Source organism: Colius striatus, chromosome 10, assembly GCF_028858725.1.
Source record: "Colius striatus isolate bColStr4 chromosome 10, bColStr4.1.hap1, whole genome shotgun sequence".
NCBI lineage: Eukaryota > Metazoa > Chordata > Aves > Coliiformes > Coliidae > Colius > Colius striatus.
In genome coordinates this window covers 4,573,615-4,590,387 of record NC_084768.1, presented here as the reverse complement: position 1 = coordinate 4,590,387, position 16,773 = coordinate 4,573,615, and the positions used below count along the sequence as shown (strand labels likewise).

The 16,773-nt window shown below is 52.3% G+C and overlaps 1 protein-coding gene across 1 annotated transcript; it reads left to right on the top strand.

The window, feature by feature from the left end:
- The first annotated feature begins 107 nt into the window (after nt 1–107).
- On the top strand, nt 108–11,295 carry PTGER3 (prostaglandin E receptor 3). Its single transcript, XM_062003917.1, has 2 exons — nt 108–941; nt 9,881–11,295. Exons 1-2 carry the CDS (start codon nt 108–110, stop codon nt 10,166–10,168), a joined length of 1,122 nt encoding a protein of 373 aa, XP_061859901.1. The 3' UTR covers nt 10,169–11,295.
- Nucleotides 11,296–16,773: the final 5,478 nt, after the last annotated feature.

Below are 16,773 nucleotides of genomic sequence, written 5' to 3'. Positions count from 1 at the left end.
TCCGGCCGGCACCGCCGCTTGGCTTCGGCTCGGCTCGGCTCGGCGGGGAGGTGCGGGCAGCCATGGGCCGGCCCCTGTGCGCCCCGCCGCCGCAGTAGCCCGCCGCGATGAGCCGCTGGCCGCAGTGCCAGGGCGACCCCAACGGCACCGAGCCCGGCGCCATGCGGCAGCGGGGCAACGCGACGGGGCGGGCGGCAGAGGGCTGCGGCGCCGTCTCGGTGGCGTTCCCGCTGACCATGATGGTCACGGGCATCGTGGGCAATGCCCTGGCCATGCTGCTGGTGTCGCGCAGCTACCGGGCCAAGGAGAGCCGTCGGAAGCGATCCTTCCTGCTGTGCATCGGCTCCCTGGCGCTCACCGACCTGCTGGGACAGCTGCTCACCAGCCCCATCGTCATCTCCGTCTACCTGGCCGACCGCGCCTGGGACGCCGTCGACCCTTCTGGCCACCTCTGCGCCTTCTTCGGCTTCAGCATGACCGTCTTTGGCCTCTGCCCTCTCTTCATCGCCAGCGCCATGGCCGTGGAGCGGACGCTGGCCATCCGGGCGCCGCACTGGTACGCCAGCCACATGAAGACGCGGGTGACCAAGACTGTGCTGCTCGGCATCTGGCTGGCTGTGTTCGCCTTCGCCCTCCTGCCCATCACCGGCCTGGGCCAGTACACGCTGCAGTGGCCTGGCACATGGTGCTTCATCAGCACCAGCGACAGCCAGCTCACAGGAAGCCTCATCTTCGCCTCCACCTTCGCCGTCCTGGGGCTCCTGTCCCTCGTGGTGACGGTGGCCTGCAACCTGGCCACCATCGAGGCCTTGGTGTCTCGTTGTCGGACCAAAGCGACTGCCTCGCGCTCCAGCAAGCAGTGGGGACGAATCGCCATGGAGACTCTGATCCAGCTCCTGGGGATCATGTGTGTCCTCTCAGCCTGCTGGTCACCACTGCTGGTAGGTCACCTTGCTGCGGGCCAGCCCCTGAGGGCAGGAGGCACCGTGGTCCTGGGAGCCAGGGTGGGGGGCACTGGCCGTGCAGGTTCCTTGTTGCCAGTATGGCTGTGAATGGTGTCTAAGAAGAGAAAGAGGGCACAGGGACAGCCTGAGCGAAGTCAGGCATGGAAAGCTGGTGTGAGAGAAGCTGGGAGAGGTCCAAGATGACAGCCAAAGTACAGCATATTTTGAAAAATAGGACGAAGGAAACTGAGTCAAAAGAAGGGACTTTGAGCAAAAAAAGGGTCTTGAGAGGCAGAACATGAGGAGATCGTGGGTCTGGGCACAGGACACTGGGCACTGGTGGCACAGAGCCACAGGCAGACAAGGGCAGATTGAGAGGGGAGGGGGAGCGGCAGGGCAGGCAGTGCTCCTGCCCAGCTCCCCTTGCCTGCTCCGTGGCATCTCGGGGCTCTGAAGGGCATGGGACCAGGGGAACCACAACCTGCTTGTTCCTCATTTGGAGGAACCTGTAAGGAAGTTTATCGAGACCATACTGTGATGGAGCGCTGTGCTCATGACCATGAGCTATTTGGCATTCTTTATTTGCTGCCACCTTTTAGCAAAACTCACTTGAGTGCTTTATGACAAAAGGTATGGCTCAGAACTTCGTCTGTGCCTTCTGGTTTCCGGCAGCTTGCTCACTGTGTCTTATTTAGACTCTGGGCTTTTTGTTTCTGGGGTTTTTGTTGCTGTTGTTTTGCTCTTGTGGTTTTTTTTCTACAGGACCCTTGTGTGCATTTCCACTATTTTGTGACATTTCACTTAGGCTTTTTCGTGTCAAACTGGGCACTCCTCATGATTTAGGAGTGGAGAAGGCCAAATCCATATCTCTTTCTGCCATGTGGGACAAGGGAGGCTGGTTCTCCATCCTTTTCAGGACAGCTTGTTCTGCTGTCAGAGGACAGTACGACTTTCAGATAATTTGTGTGTGGGTCCGTGAGCAGGAAAGGGCTGAAGCTAGCTGTGGTAATTTTGAAGTTATGTTAAAGGTGCTGTATGGCTGGAGAAAGTTTTTTCTTCTCATGCACAATGAACTTGAGCTCTGGTGAGCGGGGCTGTGACAAGAGGAGTGGCTGACACAGCTAACGGCTGATGGGCATGAGGTAAAATGGCAACCAGATTCATTTAACTTAGTGAAGTTATCCATGTAGAGTAATCAGAATGCCATCAAATCTCCAAAATCACCCTGCCCCAACGTAAGTCAGGGGCTGCAGGATAACTTTCTAATGCTCAGTAACAGCCTGTGACGAAAGCAAAATATGAATCCACGCTGAAGATCTGGTGAGAACTTGAGAGCAAAGAATTCTGTCCTGCTCCTCAAACCCCAAGGAAGGTTATTAGACTGGATAGGCTGAACCAAGAGCCTGCCCTGGCATCATTTCTGCCTCTGCAGTCCCAGGCACCGTGGCTAACATCGTTGTGGCACACCCTGCCTGTGTGGAGGGGGGGGTAGGAGCTCTTTTTTTACACAAGTTAACTGTTACGTGCTTGTCTGTAATTAAGTAGATGGGAAAAGGAAGGGTGTTTGTTAAAAGAAGGAGGTGTGTTTGCCTCTCAGCCCTTGCGTTTGCAGTCTCCCTGTGGGGACATGGGCTCTGCCCTGCTCTGCAGCCAAGGCGGCAGGACCACTGCTGCTCCCTGGGGCAGGGACCCACGGCACTGAGGGTTTAAGCAGCCCTGGAGCAGCCAGAGAAAGTCCCTAAGGTGAGGGACACTTTCTTGTCCTTCAGAACCTGTGTACTCAGGAAAATCAGTGAAGATGTAGGGACTCCTCTTGGTGGTTTGCTTCCCGTGGCATTCAGATCTGTGATCTGATCTAGGTGGGACCTGCTCTGGCAGGGGGGTTGGGCTGGATGATCTCTAAAGGTCCCTTCCAACCCCCACCATTCTGTGATTCTTGCAGATGTAGCTGTTGGAAATCAAAGGGATCAAGCTGCCCCTGCTCCACTGAATGGAGCCGTGGGAAGTGTTAATGGGACGAGTTAATGGAGCAGAGCCCGGTCAGGCAGCCTGTTGTAAACAACGCTGGCACCTCCTGAAACCTGGGGCAGCTGCTCAGAGACAGCAGGGCTGACGGGAGCTGTGGCTGTGGCAGGTGAACCAAGCGCTTGGCCAGGAGCCCGGCGCTCCAAGCCAGAGGCAAGGCCAGTTGAAAAGCTGCTGGTTAGGCACGCTTCAGGTGCCCTTTACAATCACCCAGAGCACTGCTGCCCCAGTGGGTGACACTGCTGTCACCCTGACTGGGCAGGAAACAGGTCACCTCCCTGTGCAGCAGCAACCCTGGAATCATAGAACTTGCCCTGTGGAGCTCTGCAGGACTTCTCTGGTCCAGCTTATTCTTCAGTGTTTGTATTCTCGAGATGAAGTCGTGACTAGGGAAGCGTTTTTATATGGGTACTTCCACGGGTCTGGCCTCTTATTCTTAATTTATACTTTGAAAGCTGAAAAGCGACCGTGGAGTAACGTGAATGCATTTTCAGTGGCAGCCAAGTTGTACAACTCCTTCAACCTGCAGCTGCATTGTTGAGCAGTCGCAAGCAGAGTAGTTGAGACAGGAACCCAGGGGTTGTTGGAAGGAGGGGTTTGGGTTGTTTGAAAAAGAAATCCGAGTTTTATAACTGAAAACTAATGGATTCTGACAACTCTTACCACAAGGTAAGCCATGCTTTTTTACACAGACAGTATTTCAGACTTGATCTGTTGGTGAAAATGACAAAATCAGATGTGACAAAGTGTCCTGCCGCCTCTTGGGTTGTGCTGGGATTGGCACAAGAGAGGAAGTGCCTATGTAAAAGCAGGCAGTGCCTCTCTGCTGTGTACTCAGGATCTTGCTTGAGTTCAGCATGGAGAGCCCAGGAAAACGCTCCATTTCAGTATGATATCGCTTTATCAGAAGTACTTTCCAGGTCACGCTCATCTTCTGTTTATTTTGGCGCTCAGCTGTGGAACACAACCATTGAACTAAAGTGACAGCAGGTTGAAATGAGTCAGAGGTGAAACAGAGGAAGCTATTCCTTGATTGCACTGAAACACCAGTGCAGCACAAACTACAGTTCCCCTAGTCGTTCTTTTAGAGCTCCAGGCTACAAAGTTCTTCACTAGGAGTTGTTTTGAGGCTTTTTAAAGCCAAAATGCTCAGGTATTCTGCTGCTTTTCCTGTTAAAATACTACTCCTCCTTAACCCTCCTGCCAGGCAGAAATGAAATCCATGCTCTTTACAGGATTTTTTGTTGAAAAGATAATGGGTTTTATTAATTTAACTGTGCAGAATGTAGTTATGGAAAGCACCTTCGCTTGGAGAGGCAAAAAGACAGGGATCTCACTGCCCTGCCAGGAAAACAGATGGCTCCCTTCCCACCACTCTGCTTCCATCTGAGGCTGAGATAGCCACCTCTTCCAAACCTGCCCCAGCGTGCTGGCTGTTGGGCCACAAGCCTGACTTTTGCTGTGTGTGTCTGGAGTAAGGTCACAGCCACGTGGTACAAATGAGATGGCCTTTGCTGGAATCCTGCTTGACTTCAATGGGCCCTTGTCGCAGTTCCCTCCGGTAGTGTCCCTCTGCAAACACGTTCTTATGAAAGTCCTCAGCCTTCTCCAGTTAGCAACTACAGTGGGGAGGTGAGGCAAGCTTAAGGTGCTGCTGATGCCAGACATGCCCCTCTGTAGGCTAGTTGGCCAGACTTAGCTCCTACAGCTCACTGCTTTATGTGTGAGAGAATGCCTGTAGCAGCATTAGGGCTACTGGGAGGGGAGAAGCAGAATAAGAGGACAAGTCCACCTGTCTTCGTGATGCATAGAAAGCATGTTTGGTTTTTTGGAAGCTATCTCAGGAAAGATTTTGCAGCCTGGGACCAGGAATTTCCCCTCAGATTCTTACCCCACATTCCAAAGGAGCTGCTCAGCTCTTGCTTGGCTGCAATAGATGCACCTTTAAGCACATCAACTGTTTTATCCTCCATCTTTTACTGCAGATAGCAGCAATTTCCAACAGGGCTTGTAAAACTGGAAGAATATCTTTGGGAAACTTGTTTTGTTGTTGTTTGGGGGTTTTGTGGGGTTTTATTGTCTCCTAACTGCAGTGGAAGTCCGTCTCATACTCTTTGCAATGTAACAGTAAGTTGCCTGAGAGTCCTTGAGGTAACACAGGCTTCCCAGGTACAGTTAAGCTGGTGGTGGTGTATCACAGGGATGGTTAATAGCAGGAGCCTGTGAAACAACCCTGAAAAGTTCTGGTGTACCCCAGCCCAGCTTTATTCAAAGCATAGTAAAGGTATCTCACAAACCACATCTTGTCTTTGGCTGTGAGTCTGAAAACCAGAGCAGCAGAGGTTTAATGTTGTTACGAGACTGCGTTCAGTGATAACAGTAAGGTTTTATCTACTCTGGTTGGATAAATACAGTTACCAGCCATATTACTAAATGCATTTTCAGCCATAGTTGTTCTTATGGGCATAAATTGTGTAGGTGCATTGACTTTATTCCACCTGATGTTGCTTCTCTACCTTCTGCAGCCTTTCTGTTAATTCATTTAGAAGATCAGAACAGACCATCATTAATAACCTCTAAGGCTATCAAACAAAATTTCTAGTAAAGCAATTATTGCTGCAACAGATATTCCAGTAACAGAATATTATGTAATAAATACAAAAATAAGCAGTGGCTCCATGCTTGGGAAAAGGCTTTTATTAGCCTGATATTTTTGTAGCTCTGTGGACTTACCAACAAAAGAGCAAGACAGCGGGGTCTGCAAAACAAGGGCCACTGCAGAGATCCCAAAGGAAGAGCTGATCTGGCAGAGAGGAGTTCCAGCAGGGATCCTGGTGCTGTGAATGGCGGATGCAGCGTGGTTTCCACGGGCTGCCAGGGGGGCACAGCGTGGGTCCGTGGGGCTGCTGCCCTCTGTGGCAATGGGCTCGGGGGTGTGTGCAGGAGGTGGATGCCACGGGCAGTGTGGTCCCAGCAGTGAGAGGGACAGTCTCCCACACAGAGGAAGTGGTAGGGCTGCGGGCCTGTGGCTGCTTCATGTGGTCTGGATCTGGATCTGAATCCATCCATGTTTTTAAAGAGCTCTGCTGGGTTTTTTGAAAAGCTCTGTCAGTGGTTACTTGTTTTCATTTCCATTTAAATTAAATGGAGTAGATGGACTCCTCAAAGTGCTTCTATTTAAAGAAGCACAAACAATTCTGCTTTGCTGTCCGAGCTGCGCTGCCTTCCGGACTCATCAAAGTCTTTCCAAGGTCAACACGTGGTTATTGATCTGGCACCCAGAATATGCCTTTGAATGGAAAAATCCTCCCCCGTAGCCTGTGCTCCTGGTCCTGAGCTCTTGTTCCATCTGTCCCAGTTTCTGGGGCAGCAGCAGGCCAGATGTGACCTTTCTGGGTGATACTGAACTCTGAAGACAGGCTTGTGTGGGAAAGCCTCAGCGGGGACCCACCAGCATGTGCCGCTGGAAAGGGTGAAGTCAAGAAGCTGGACAGAGCTGCGAGTAACAGACTGCAGGTCCTGTCCCTCAGGCTGTGCCCTGTGTTCCCAGGACAGGCTGCTGGTTTCTTTGGTGTGTGGTGGCACTGATCGGGGCAAAGACAGCGGTGGGGTGTGTGTTGGAGCTACTGTGCAGAGTGGTATCACAAGTACCCATCACACACACAGGTACCATCACACACATAGGTACCCATCACCACACACAGGTACCATCACACACACAGGTACCCATCACACACACAGGTACCATCACACACACAGGTACCCATCACACACAGGTACCCATCACCACACACAGGTACCCATCACACACACAGGTACCCAGCACCACACACAGGTACCCATCACCACACACAGGTACCCATCACACACACAGGTACCCATCACACACAGGTACCCATCACCACACACAGGTACCCATCACACACAGGTACCCATCACACACACAGGTACCCATCACCACACACAGGTACCCATCACACACACAGGTACCCATCACCACACACAGGTACCCATCACACACACAGGTACCCATCACACACAGGTACCCATCACCACACACAGGTACCCATCACACACACAGGTACCCATCACACACAGGTACCCATCACCACACACAGGTACCCATCACACACAGGTACCCATCACACAGAGTTACCCATCACCACACACAGGTACCCATCACACACACAGGTACCCATCACACACAGGTACCCATCACCACACACAGGTACCCATCACACACACAGGTACCCATCACACACACAGGTACCCATCACACACAGGTACCCATCACCACACACAGGTACCCATCACACACAGGTACCCATCACACACACAGGTACCCATCACCACACACAGGTACCCATCACACACACAGGTACCCATCACCACACACAGGTACCCATCACACACACAGGTACCCAGCACCACACACAAGTACCCATCACACACAGGTACCCATCACACACACAGGTACCCAGCACCACACACAGGTACCCATCACACACACAGGTACCCAGCACCACACACAGGTACCCATCACACACACAGGTACCCAGCACCACACACAGGTACCCATCACACACAGGTACCCATCACACACACAGGTACCCAGCACCACACACAGGTACCCATCACACAGAGTTACCCATCACACAGAGTTACCCATCACACACAGAGGTACCCATCACACACAGGTACCCATCACACACACAGGTACCCATCACACACACAGATACCCATCAACACACACAGGTACCCATCACACACACAGGTACCCATCAACACACACAGGTACCCATCACACACAGGTACCCATCACACACAGGTACCCATCACACACACAGGTACCCATCACCATGCACAGGTACCCATCACACACACCTTTCCCCTTGCCCCAAGAGCTGCCCAGGGCATCCCAGTGCTGCAGGAGCACAGGCATTTTCCCTGTTACATAGCTGATACACACAGCATTTGGGGGCAAGTTGCAGAGCAAGAGCTTGCCCAGACCTTCTGATACTGGTGTTTTCCTGGGGAAAAACATTGCAATACAAAATCTAATGCAGCTTGCCTGCAGAGAAGCAACTCAAAGTCTCTGAAGTGGTATATTTTTAAGAAGCTGTAGCTGGTACAGAAAGCTCAGGAGAAATCTTGAGACAGCAGATACTGTCTAAACCACAGAGAGCTCAGTCTGACATCTTTCAAACCGTGATTCATGTTTCCTATGGCAAGGTATTAGTGTACATGAGCATCACAACACCAGCTCTGGTGAACTCTCTCACCAGCTTTAAAGTAAAAACAAGTAAGAAGAGGCTTCTTTCAGTTTGTCCCTGAATACTCAGCAGCCTGATAACAGAGCGGGTGCTCTGCAGCTGGAGCACCTCACTGGTGACCCCAAGCTGGGGGTCTTCAGGCTCAGGTTTTGTGGGCAGCCTGCAGCAGCCCAGGGCAGGGGTCTGGAACGAGAGAATGAAGGTTTCGTTGTGTTTCCAGGCTCGGGGCATTGGTAGCTGTAATGCAAGTTCATGTCCTCCCTTGGAAAACAGGGACATACAAAGTGTTGCTTTAGTTGATTGGGTTGTTACAGTGCAGCCTTCAGTTTATCCACCTTTTAAAGACTGTGGGCCTTGTAGCAACCCAGGAGAGAAAGGGATCCTCCCTGGTGCCAGTAGGGTGCCAACAACACGTAACCTTTGCTGATACTTTGAAACAGAAGCGATAAAATTACCTTAAATTACAGATTTCAATGTGAAGTTATTAAACAAAGCTGCCTCTTCTTTGGCTTTTCTGAGTAAACCAGTGTGTGTCCTGACATATGCCATGCCTGCAATACCCATGGCAGGACCCCCACAGTCCTCTGCTAGTAAAACAAGTTGCTGCCATGCCTGATGGTATTAAATCCCCCTCCAAATGCAGCTGCATGTGGATTTGCTTGCTGCTCCGTGCTGTGAGGTACGGGGCATATCGGGTGCAGAAACTGCCACCTGGGTGAAACGTTTTACAGCACAAACAGTGTCTCTTGGTCGCACCAGTTGGGATGTTGTGGGGAACAGGTTCCTAAATGGATCCCTCTGTTGGCTGGGGGAGCTGAGCTGAGCAGGGAAAGCAGGAACATTAGCGTAACATGAAATGCAGTCTGTGGCTTTTGACAAGAAAAAGAGGGTTTTTTCCTCCTGACTTAAGATGTTTTCTTGACTCCAAGCCCAAACACCTTTATTAACCCTTTCTCTTGATTTGGCTCAGTTTATAAGCAGAATAGTTTCCTTTAAAATCAGACTCTATAATTTAGAGGCATAGAACATCTGAGCTTTAAAGTAATGTCGTTTCTGCACTTGAAATTCTTTTTCCTGACGTTTGCTGCTCGTAACATGATTTTGAAGAGCTCCACTCATCGTGAGCTATTCAGCTGTTCTTGTAATTGGGATAATAGGGTAATGTGAGGCCCTTTAAGTCAATTTTGCAAAGTCAGTAATGTCCCCTGAGAGGGAACTGAGGGATCTATTTAGGAATCTGTTCCCCACAAGGTCCCAAGAGACACCGTTCATGCTGTAAAACGTTTCACACAGGTGGAAGTTCCCATGAGTGATGTCTCACTGCACAGATCAGCAATAGCCAAGGCCATCCTGGACCTGGAGGCTTTAGCTTTCTGTTGTGTGTGAAGCAGGGCAGGAGGCTGTACTGCATGTTTTAGCCTGAGCTCTGTAAATCATTCTGGCTGATAGCTGAAGGGGGTCACGACATCGTGCACACGTGCACAAGCTGAGCTGGTCTCTCAGTGCTTATTGGCTCTGATGACAGTTTGAACTGGGTGATGGAGGACCAGGGCTTTGTCTTTAGGGATCTTTGCGTACAGGGATCCACAGGTCACAGTCCCTCAGCACATCTCTCTTTTGCCTCTGACCTTCCCTTAGATAACGATGTTGAAGATGATCTTCAGCCACACGTCGTTCGAACGCTGCAGGAGGTTCTCCGGTGAAGCCCAGAGCTCCGAACTGCACAAAGAGTGCAACTTCTTCCTGACAGCCGTGCGCTTGGCCTCGCTCAACCAGATACTGGATCCCTGGGTTTACCTGCTGCTCAGGAAGATCCTCCTCCAGAAGTTCTGCCAAGCGGCCAACGCCGTCTCCAAGTGCTCCAACAACGAGTGGAAGGAGAGATCCATCACCTTGTCAGAGGAAATCCGACGGACAGCGGCGTGAGGGACCCATTTGCATGGAAACTGCCTTTGTCAAGGAGTAGTTTCAAATCTTACTGTGAATCGGGGCATCTGTAACCCGTGGTCTGCATAAGCAGCTGAGGGCACTGATCATGCCAAAGAGTTGGTTGTCCAACGTGCCAAAAACTCTCCAGGGCAGAAGAGGGGGTGGGCTTTGTTTCTGCCTTCTGTTACTGCCATTCAGAGCTGAGGTGCAGAACATCACCTTTCGTGTGCCTAAAACAGAGTTTGGAAGGAATTTTCTAGCTTTAAGGTAGAAAAAAAATGCTTTTCCCATTGGGGACATTGGGAACAGGTTCAACAGATGAAAATACTGGAGACCCACTCCTAGATATATTTTAGTATTAAGATTATCTACTTCACAGAGTCCTTTCTCCTCTTTTTTTTGTCTGGAGGGACAAGGAGAAAAGGGGTCAAAAAAATACAAGAATTGAAGGAAGACAAAACTAGGAGACTTTATTTGGATTCCAGTGGCACGAAACTGAAAAGGTTATGTTGTACCACTGATGGTAGATCATCCTTCTTCAGGGACTGAAGCCAGCACGAGTCCCATGACACGTGGATTTGCCCTGACAAGTGCTCAGTCTGTGTGGATGCTGAAGTAAGCTCATCTGCTGAGGAGCATGTGGCACTGGGACAGATAGCACAAGTGAGAAATAGAAGCCTGTGAAGTACCCAGGCATAACAAGTGTTGCTGTTTGCAAAGCACACTATAAAACTACTTTGAGCAGATGGAGAGTGATAAACAGGTTGTAGGAGACAGTAAATGTTCTTCCTGTAGATTAATGGCAAAGGTTTACAAAGCCAAAAATACCATTTTCATGAGTGGTTTTACTTGGAAATGCACATGTCCAGGAATCAAATCAACATCAAATGATTTCTAAGTAGTGGTGGTGCCATTCAAAACTTCTTCATTACTAAAATGTCCTGCCAAGTGGCCAAAATAGTAGCCCAAAATAGCTTAACTTTTCTTTCCTCCAAGAAATACCAACTTGAGAGATAAGGCAGCTTTGGGAATGTTCAAAATAGAGTAGAAATGTGTGTGTTAAGCAGCCCTTACTCCCAGGTAACTTGAGGTTTTATTAGAAAACTGAGTTCTAATCCGTTTGTGTCACAGCTGAAGTTTGTTTCATAGAATCATAGAAAGGTTTGGGTTGGGTGGGAGGGACCTTAGAGACTGTCTCATTGCAACCCCCTGCCATGGGCTGCTCCAAGCCCCGTCCAGCCTGCCCTTGGACACTGCCAGGGATGGGGCAGCCACAGCCTCTCTGGGCAGCCTGTGCCAGGACTTCAACACCCTCAAAGGGAAGAACTTCTTCCTCATATCTCATCAAGTCTCCTCTCTTTCAGTTTGAAGCCATCATGCATTTTCCTGTCACTCTAGGGCCTTGTAAAGTCCCTCTCCAGCTTTCATGTCTGCCCCGTTAGACACTGGCAGGCTGCTCTTAGGTCTCCCTGGAGCCTTCTCTTCCCCAGGCTGAACAACCCCAATTCTCTCAGCCTGTCTCCACAGGAGAGAGGTGTCACAGCCCTCTGGTCATCTTCACGTCCTCCTCTGGACCCACTCCAGCAGCTCTATGTGCTTCTGCTGTTGATGCCCAAAGCTGGAGGCACCAGTGCAGGGGGGTCTCCCCAGAGCAGAGCAGAGGGGCAAAATCCCCTCCCTTGCCCTGCTGCCCATGCTGCTGGTGCTGCAGCCCAGGACTACTCAAAAGAGGGAGACTGGCTACTCACTGCTCTAGTTCTGCTTCCTGCCAGCTGGCAGCCTCTCCTCCTGCACTGAGCAGCACTGTGGGCAACAATCGGGAGAAAAATGTTACTCCCTCTCTTTGGGAAAGTGCCTTGCAGGATCCCTACCTTTGTGTAGCATTTATTTTGGAGCCTCAGATGCCTGCTCCTCTGTGCAGAGGGCTCGCACCGCCCGGTTTCTGCACAGCAGCTTTTTACAACAAATAATCAAGCCCAGTGGCTTGTGAAATGTGTCACAGTGACCTTAACAATTGGACAATCGTTCTGCACCAGGACGTGTGTGAGCAGCAACACTCACAGAGCACACAGCTCCTCGGGACCCCAGGGGCATGGAACAGGTCAGTGCCCTGTGTCAGCACACAGCTCCTCGGGACCCCAGGGGCATGGAACAGGTCAGTGCCCTGTGTCAGCACACAGCTCCTCGGGACCCCAGGGGCATGGAGTGGGTCAGTGCCCTGTGTCAGCACACAGCTCCTCAGGATCCCAGGGGCATGGAGTGGGTCAGTGCCCTGTGTTACCACACAGCTCCTCAGGATCCCAGGGGCATGGAGTGGGTCAGTGCCCTGTGTCAGCACACAGCTCCTCGGGACCCCAGGGGCATGGAGTGGGTCAGTGCCCTGTGTCAGCACACAGCTCCTCAGGATCCCAGGGGCATGGAGTGGGTCAGTGCCCTGTGTTACCACACAGCTCCTCAGGATCCCAGGGGCATGGAGTGGGTCAGTGCCCTGTGTCAGCACACAGCTCCTCAGGATCCCAGGGGCATGGAGTGGGTCAGTGCCCTGTGTTACCACACAGCTCCTCAGGATCCCAGGGGCATGGAGTGGGTCAGTGCCCTGTGTCAGCACACAGCTCCTTGGGACCCCAGGGGCACAGAGAGCGTTGGTCCTCTGTGCCAGCACAGCAGGGACACAGAGCGGGTCGATGCCCTGTGTCAGCACAGCAGGGGCACAGAGCAGGTCAGTGCCCTGTGTCAGCCCCTTTGTCAGGCTGCTGCCTTTCCCTGCACACCATAACCCAGAGCACAGCTCAGCCTGACTCTGCCCTGAGTGTGGGAAGGGGCCCGTGCTCAGGGACACTCGGGAGGAGCAGGACACGAGCTCCTTGTGCTGAAGGGTCAGGGGCAGCTTCACTTCAGCTGGTTAAAAGGATCCCGGTACGCCGTGCCTTTGTGTAGTGGGAAAGGACACTGCTGTGTTTGGGGAAAGGCAGTTCTGTCCATCTCTGGGTGCAGCAATACCAAGAAGCTAATTTAAATATCAGGAAATGGGAAAGACTGTCTGCTTGTGATTTGTTTACAGAAAAGGAGTTGAAGCACTGTTTGCCAGCCAGGGCTGCCACAGGGCCACAGCTGAGGGAACGCACTTTCCAAAGCAAATGCCAAGAGCTGAAGGGTGAGTGATAGCTTTGCCCTCCCATTCACCTGTTTGAGTGGGAAGGTGCATTTTTGTTGCATTTCTTTGAAGACACCTTTCATGTGATGTGTTGAAAATGCTCCCCGGTAGTGTTGCTGGTGCTGGTTTTAACGTCGTACTCCCAACAGAGACTCTGTGGCAACTGTAGGATATGGAAAAACGATTTTCGAGATCATTGCTTGCCTTAAAAACTGGTTTGTTTGTGTGCCAAGTCCCTGTGTCTTGTGTTGGTCAGAATAAAAGCTCCTGGGGGCAGCTGGTCTCGGTTTGGTTGGTTGCTGTGGGACACAATGCCTCAGTGGGACTGAGCTCGCTGAGCTGAGCGGGATGGAGCCAGGGGCTGCTCACCCACCCTCCTGCAGGGGCCCGATGCAGAGAGGGGCAGAGGATGGAGAATGGTCAGTCTGAAAGCCGAGAGCTCTCTGCAGGACCAGGCCTGCCAGTAAATGGTTAAGCGAGCTGTGCAGAGGCACCGCCTGCAATGGGATACAGCAGGTCTGGACAGGCTGGGTAGGTGAGATGTTATCTGCAGCCTCCCAGGCAGTGCCTCTGGCTGTGGCTGGGCCAGGTGCTGCCCACGGTGAGAGCCGGCTCCTTCCCGCCTTCCAGCGCCGGGAGGAGCACCAGGATGGGGCTCAGCACCCCAGATCTCAGACCCAGCTCAGCACCTGCAGCGCTCTGGCCAAGCCCGTGTGGCAGAGCCCACCTGAGCCAGCACCCACGGCCCCTCTCTCTCACCAAGGTTCTCACACAGCTTTGTACAATATTTACATTATTTTACTTTTATTTCTTCCCCCACCTTGTGTAATTTGTCACAAACCTCGTGAGCTTCTAGAGCAGATTTATACAGAAGAGCTCCACTAACGGGCTGGAACCCAACCCACCAGCACAACAGCACTGGGTGTGCTCCCCCAGCGAGCCAGGGAAACCTCACCAGCTGTTCCTCCCAAGTTCAATGGCCTTCAGGGAGACACAGCAAGTGACCCTGTGCAGTTGGCCCTGCCTGATCCCAGGCCCTTCACACCGGTTGCTGTGCGGTGGGGACGGGCACCCCAGAGAGATGGCCACAAGGTAACGGGCAAAGGAGAGAGAGACAGTGAAGCTCATCTTTAAAAGCACAGCTTTTCTTGGCTGTACTTTCAGATTCTCCCAGAAAACGAGCCCTTCACAAAGGACTTCCTGAAGAGTCCTGTGGTGGGTGCAGAAACCTGCGTATGGTGTAAACCTCTCCAGCAGCTGGGGCAGGAGTCGGTGTCAACAGTCACAGGCTGATGGAAACCTGGGGATGGGTGCTCTGTGTCGAATAACAGCAAAAGCACCTTCATTTAATCTTTCTCATCCTACCATTTCACTGCAGAATGGGAAATGCCATCACTAATCACCAACACTTCATTTTCATCTATTAGTGTGCAAATGTGAGCAGACCTCGAGCAACAGCGACGTGGGGTTGAAATCTTCCACTCCTGGGGAACAGCAGGGAGCACAAACACCTTCCTCTGTGGGTGCTTCAGCATAAAAAAGGGGGCTCCTTGTGCCAAGCAGACCAAAACAAATCATTCCCCAAAAGAGCAAGATAGAGCTGGTGAGGAGGAGGTGTCAGGCACCCAAACTGGCCCGACGCTCAGAACTAAATCCTCAGGTACCCAGGAGATCCCCTGCTCAGTGCCACATGTTCTAAATTAAAACATAAGGTTTAGACAGCAAGAGTAGCAAATCTCAATTCATTTATTCATTTTCTTTCACGTGACATTTGTAGATAACAAATAATACAGAGCAGAAACTCCTTCACGTACTGGCCACAGCCTGGGGGCTTGTACAGGCAGCAGCAGCTGAGCATCAGCTCTCCCTTGCAATGGTCTCCACCATTTCATTTAACTGGGTTGGTTTGCTCAGTTAGAGTTTTCCCCTTCCTGCTTATCAGCTCAGAGCAGCAGCTCAGATGCCTCGATAAGTGGGAGGCTGTGGGGTCAGGGCGCTGGCAGAGCCGTGGCGCATCCCTCGCAGTGATGCTGCACGCAGAGCTGGGTCTGGGGCACCAGAAGGGCACCACCAGCCCTCAGCCCCCAGCTTAGAGACATTTTAAGCAGAATAGAGCCTCAGCCCCACAGCACAGCCCCAGCCCCACGGCCTCCCAGTGACACCAGGATGGGCTTTCCAAGGGGCTCTCGGCACAGACGAGACACAGGGCAGCAGCAGGCTCACCGCCAGCCCTGGCCCCACACAGGAACCATAAAAGGCTCCTTTTGTCTGTGACTGTCATCTCAGTTTCAACACAAAACAAAACTACATTAAAAAACCACCAAAACCAGAATGCAACAGAGCACAAAAGGCTGTGAGATGACAGAGATGGGACCAGGGGAAGCACATCTGTTCTCTCTCGAGCAGCAGGAAGGGTGACAGCCAATAGCTCTGGCTGCTGCCAGCTCTGGGGCAGCTGCTCCTGTGCTCAGGTCTTACACGTAGCATCTCCCTGACCCCAGCAGGAGCTGCTGATGGTGTGTGAGCAGCATCCCCACCACAGTGAGCCACCTTGCATGGGCACAAGCTGAGACAATGTGTGAGGGCAGGGCAGGAGTACCTGCAGCCCCGGGTGCCAAGGCAAAAGCAGCCTCCCCAGCTGCCCACTGGCACCCAGGGATCCCTGGGGGCTTTCAAATGAATAATAACCCAGACTTGGCTCATGAAGCAGCAGCTCACAACCCACAGGCTCCTCGAGACCAGCAAGCTTGGGCGTGCTGGACCCTTTCCAAAACCCACTGGCAAGTAGCCTGGAAAGGTATTTACAGTCCGAGTCCTGCGGCTCGCCGGCGATTTATGGGGCCACGAGTCACTGTGAGCACACTGGAATTCATGCTCCTGAGATTCCTGCTTTGAGGTGGCCAAGTCCCAGCTCCCTTGTGTGTGCTGTGGGTCTGCAGCCATCTCATTGGAGAGACAGGGGTTATAAATTAACCGGCTGCTGCTTTTATGGCTTCCCAGGTTCTCCTGGGCGGAAGTGTGGGCACAGCACAGCCCAGCACAGCCCAGCCCAGCCTAGCACAGCCCAGCATAGCCCAGCCCAGCAAAGCCCAGCACAGCAAAGCCCAGCACAGCACAGCAAAGCCAAGCCTAGCCCAGCCTAGCAAAGCCCAGCCCAGCCCAGAACAGCACAACACAGCCCAGCCCAGCCCAGAACAGCCCAGAACAGCCCAGCCTAGCACTGCACAGCACTGCACAACAAAGTCCAGCACAGCCCAGCCCAACCCAGCCAACCACAGCCCAGCCCAGCACAACAAAGTCCAGCATAGCCCAGCCCAGCCCAGTCTAGCACAGCCCAGTACAGCCTAGCACAGCACAGCACAGCATAGTCCAGCCCTGCCCAGCACAGCCCAGACCAGTCCAGCATAGTCCAGCACAGCCCATCATACCACAGCCCAGCCTAGCACAG

Coding starts and splice junctions, on each gene's coding strand:
- PTGER3 (XM_062003917.1), top strand. CDS start 108: ATGAGCCGCTGGCCGCAGTGCCAGGGCGACCCCAACGGCACCGAGCCC. Junction 942..9,880: donor CCTGCTGGTCACCACTGCTG/GTAGGTCACCTT, acceptor ACCTTCCCTTAG/ATAACGATGTTGAAGATGAT.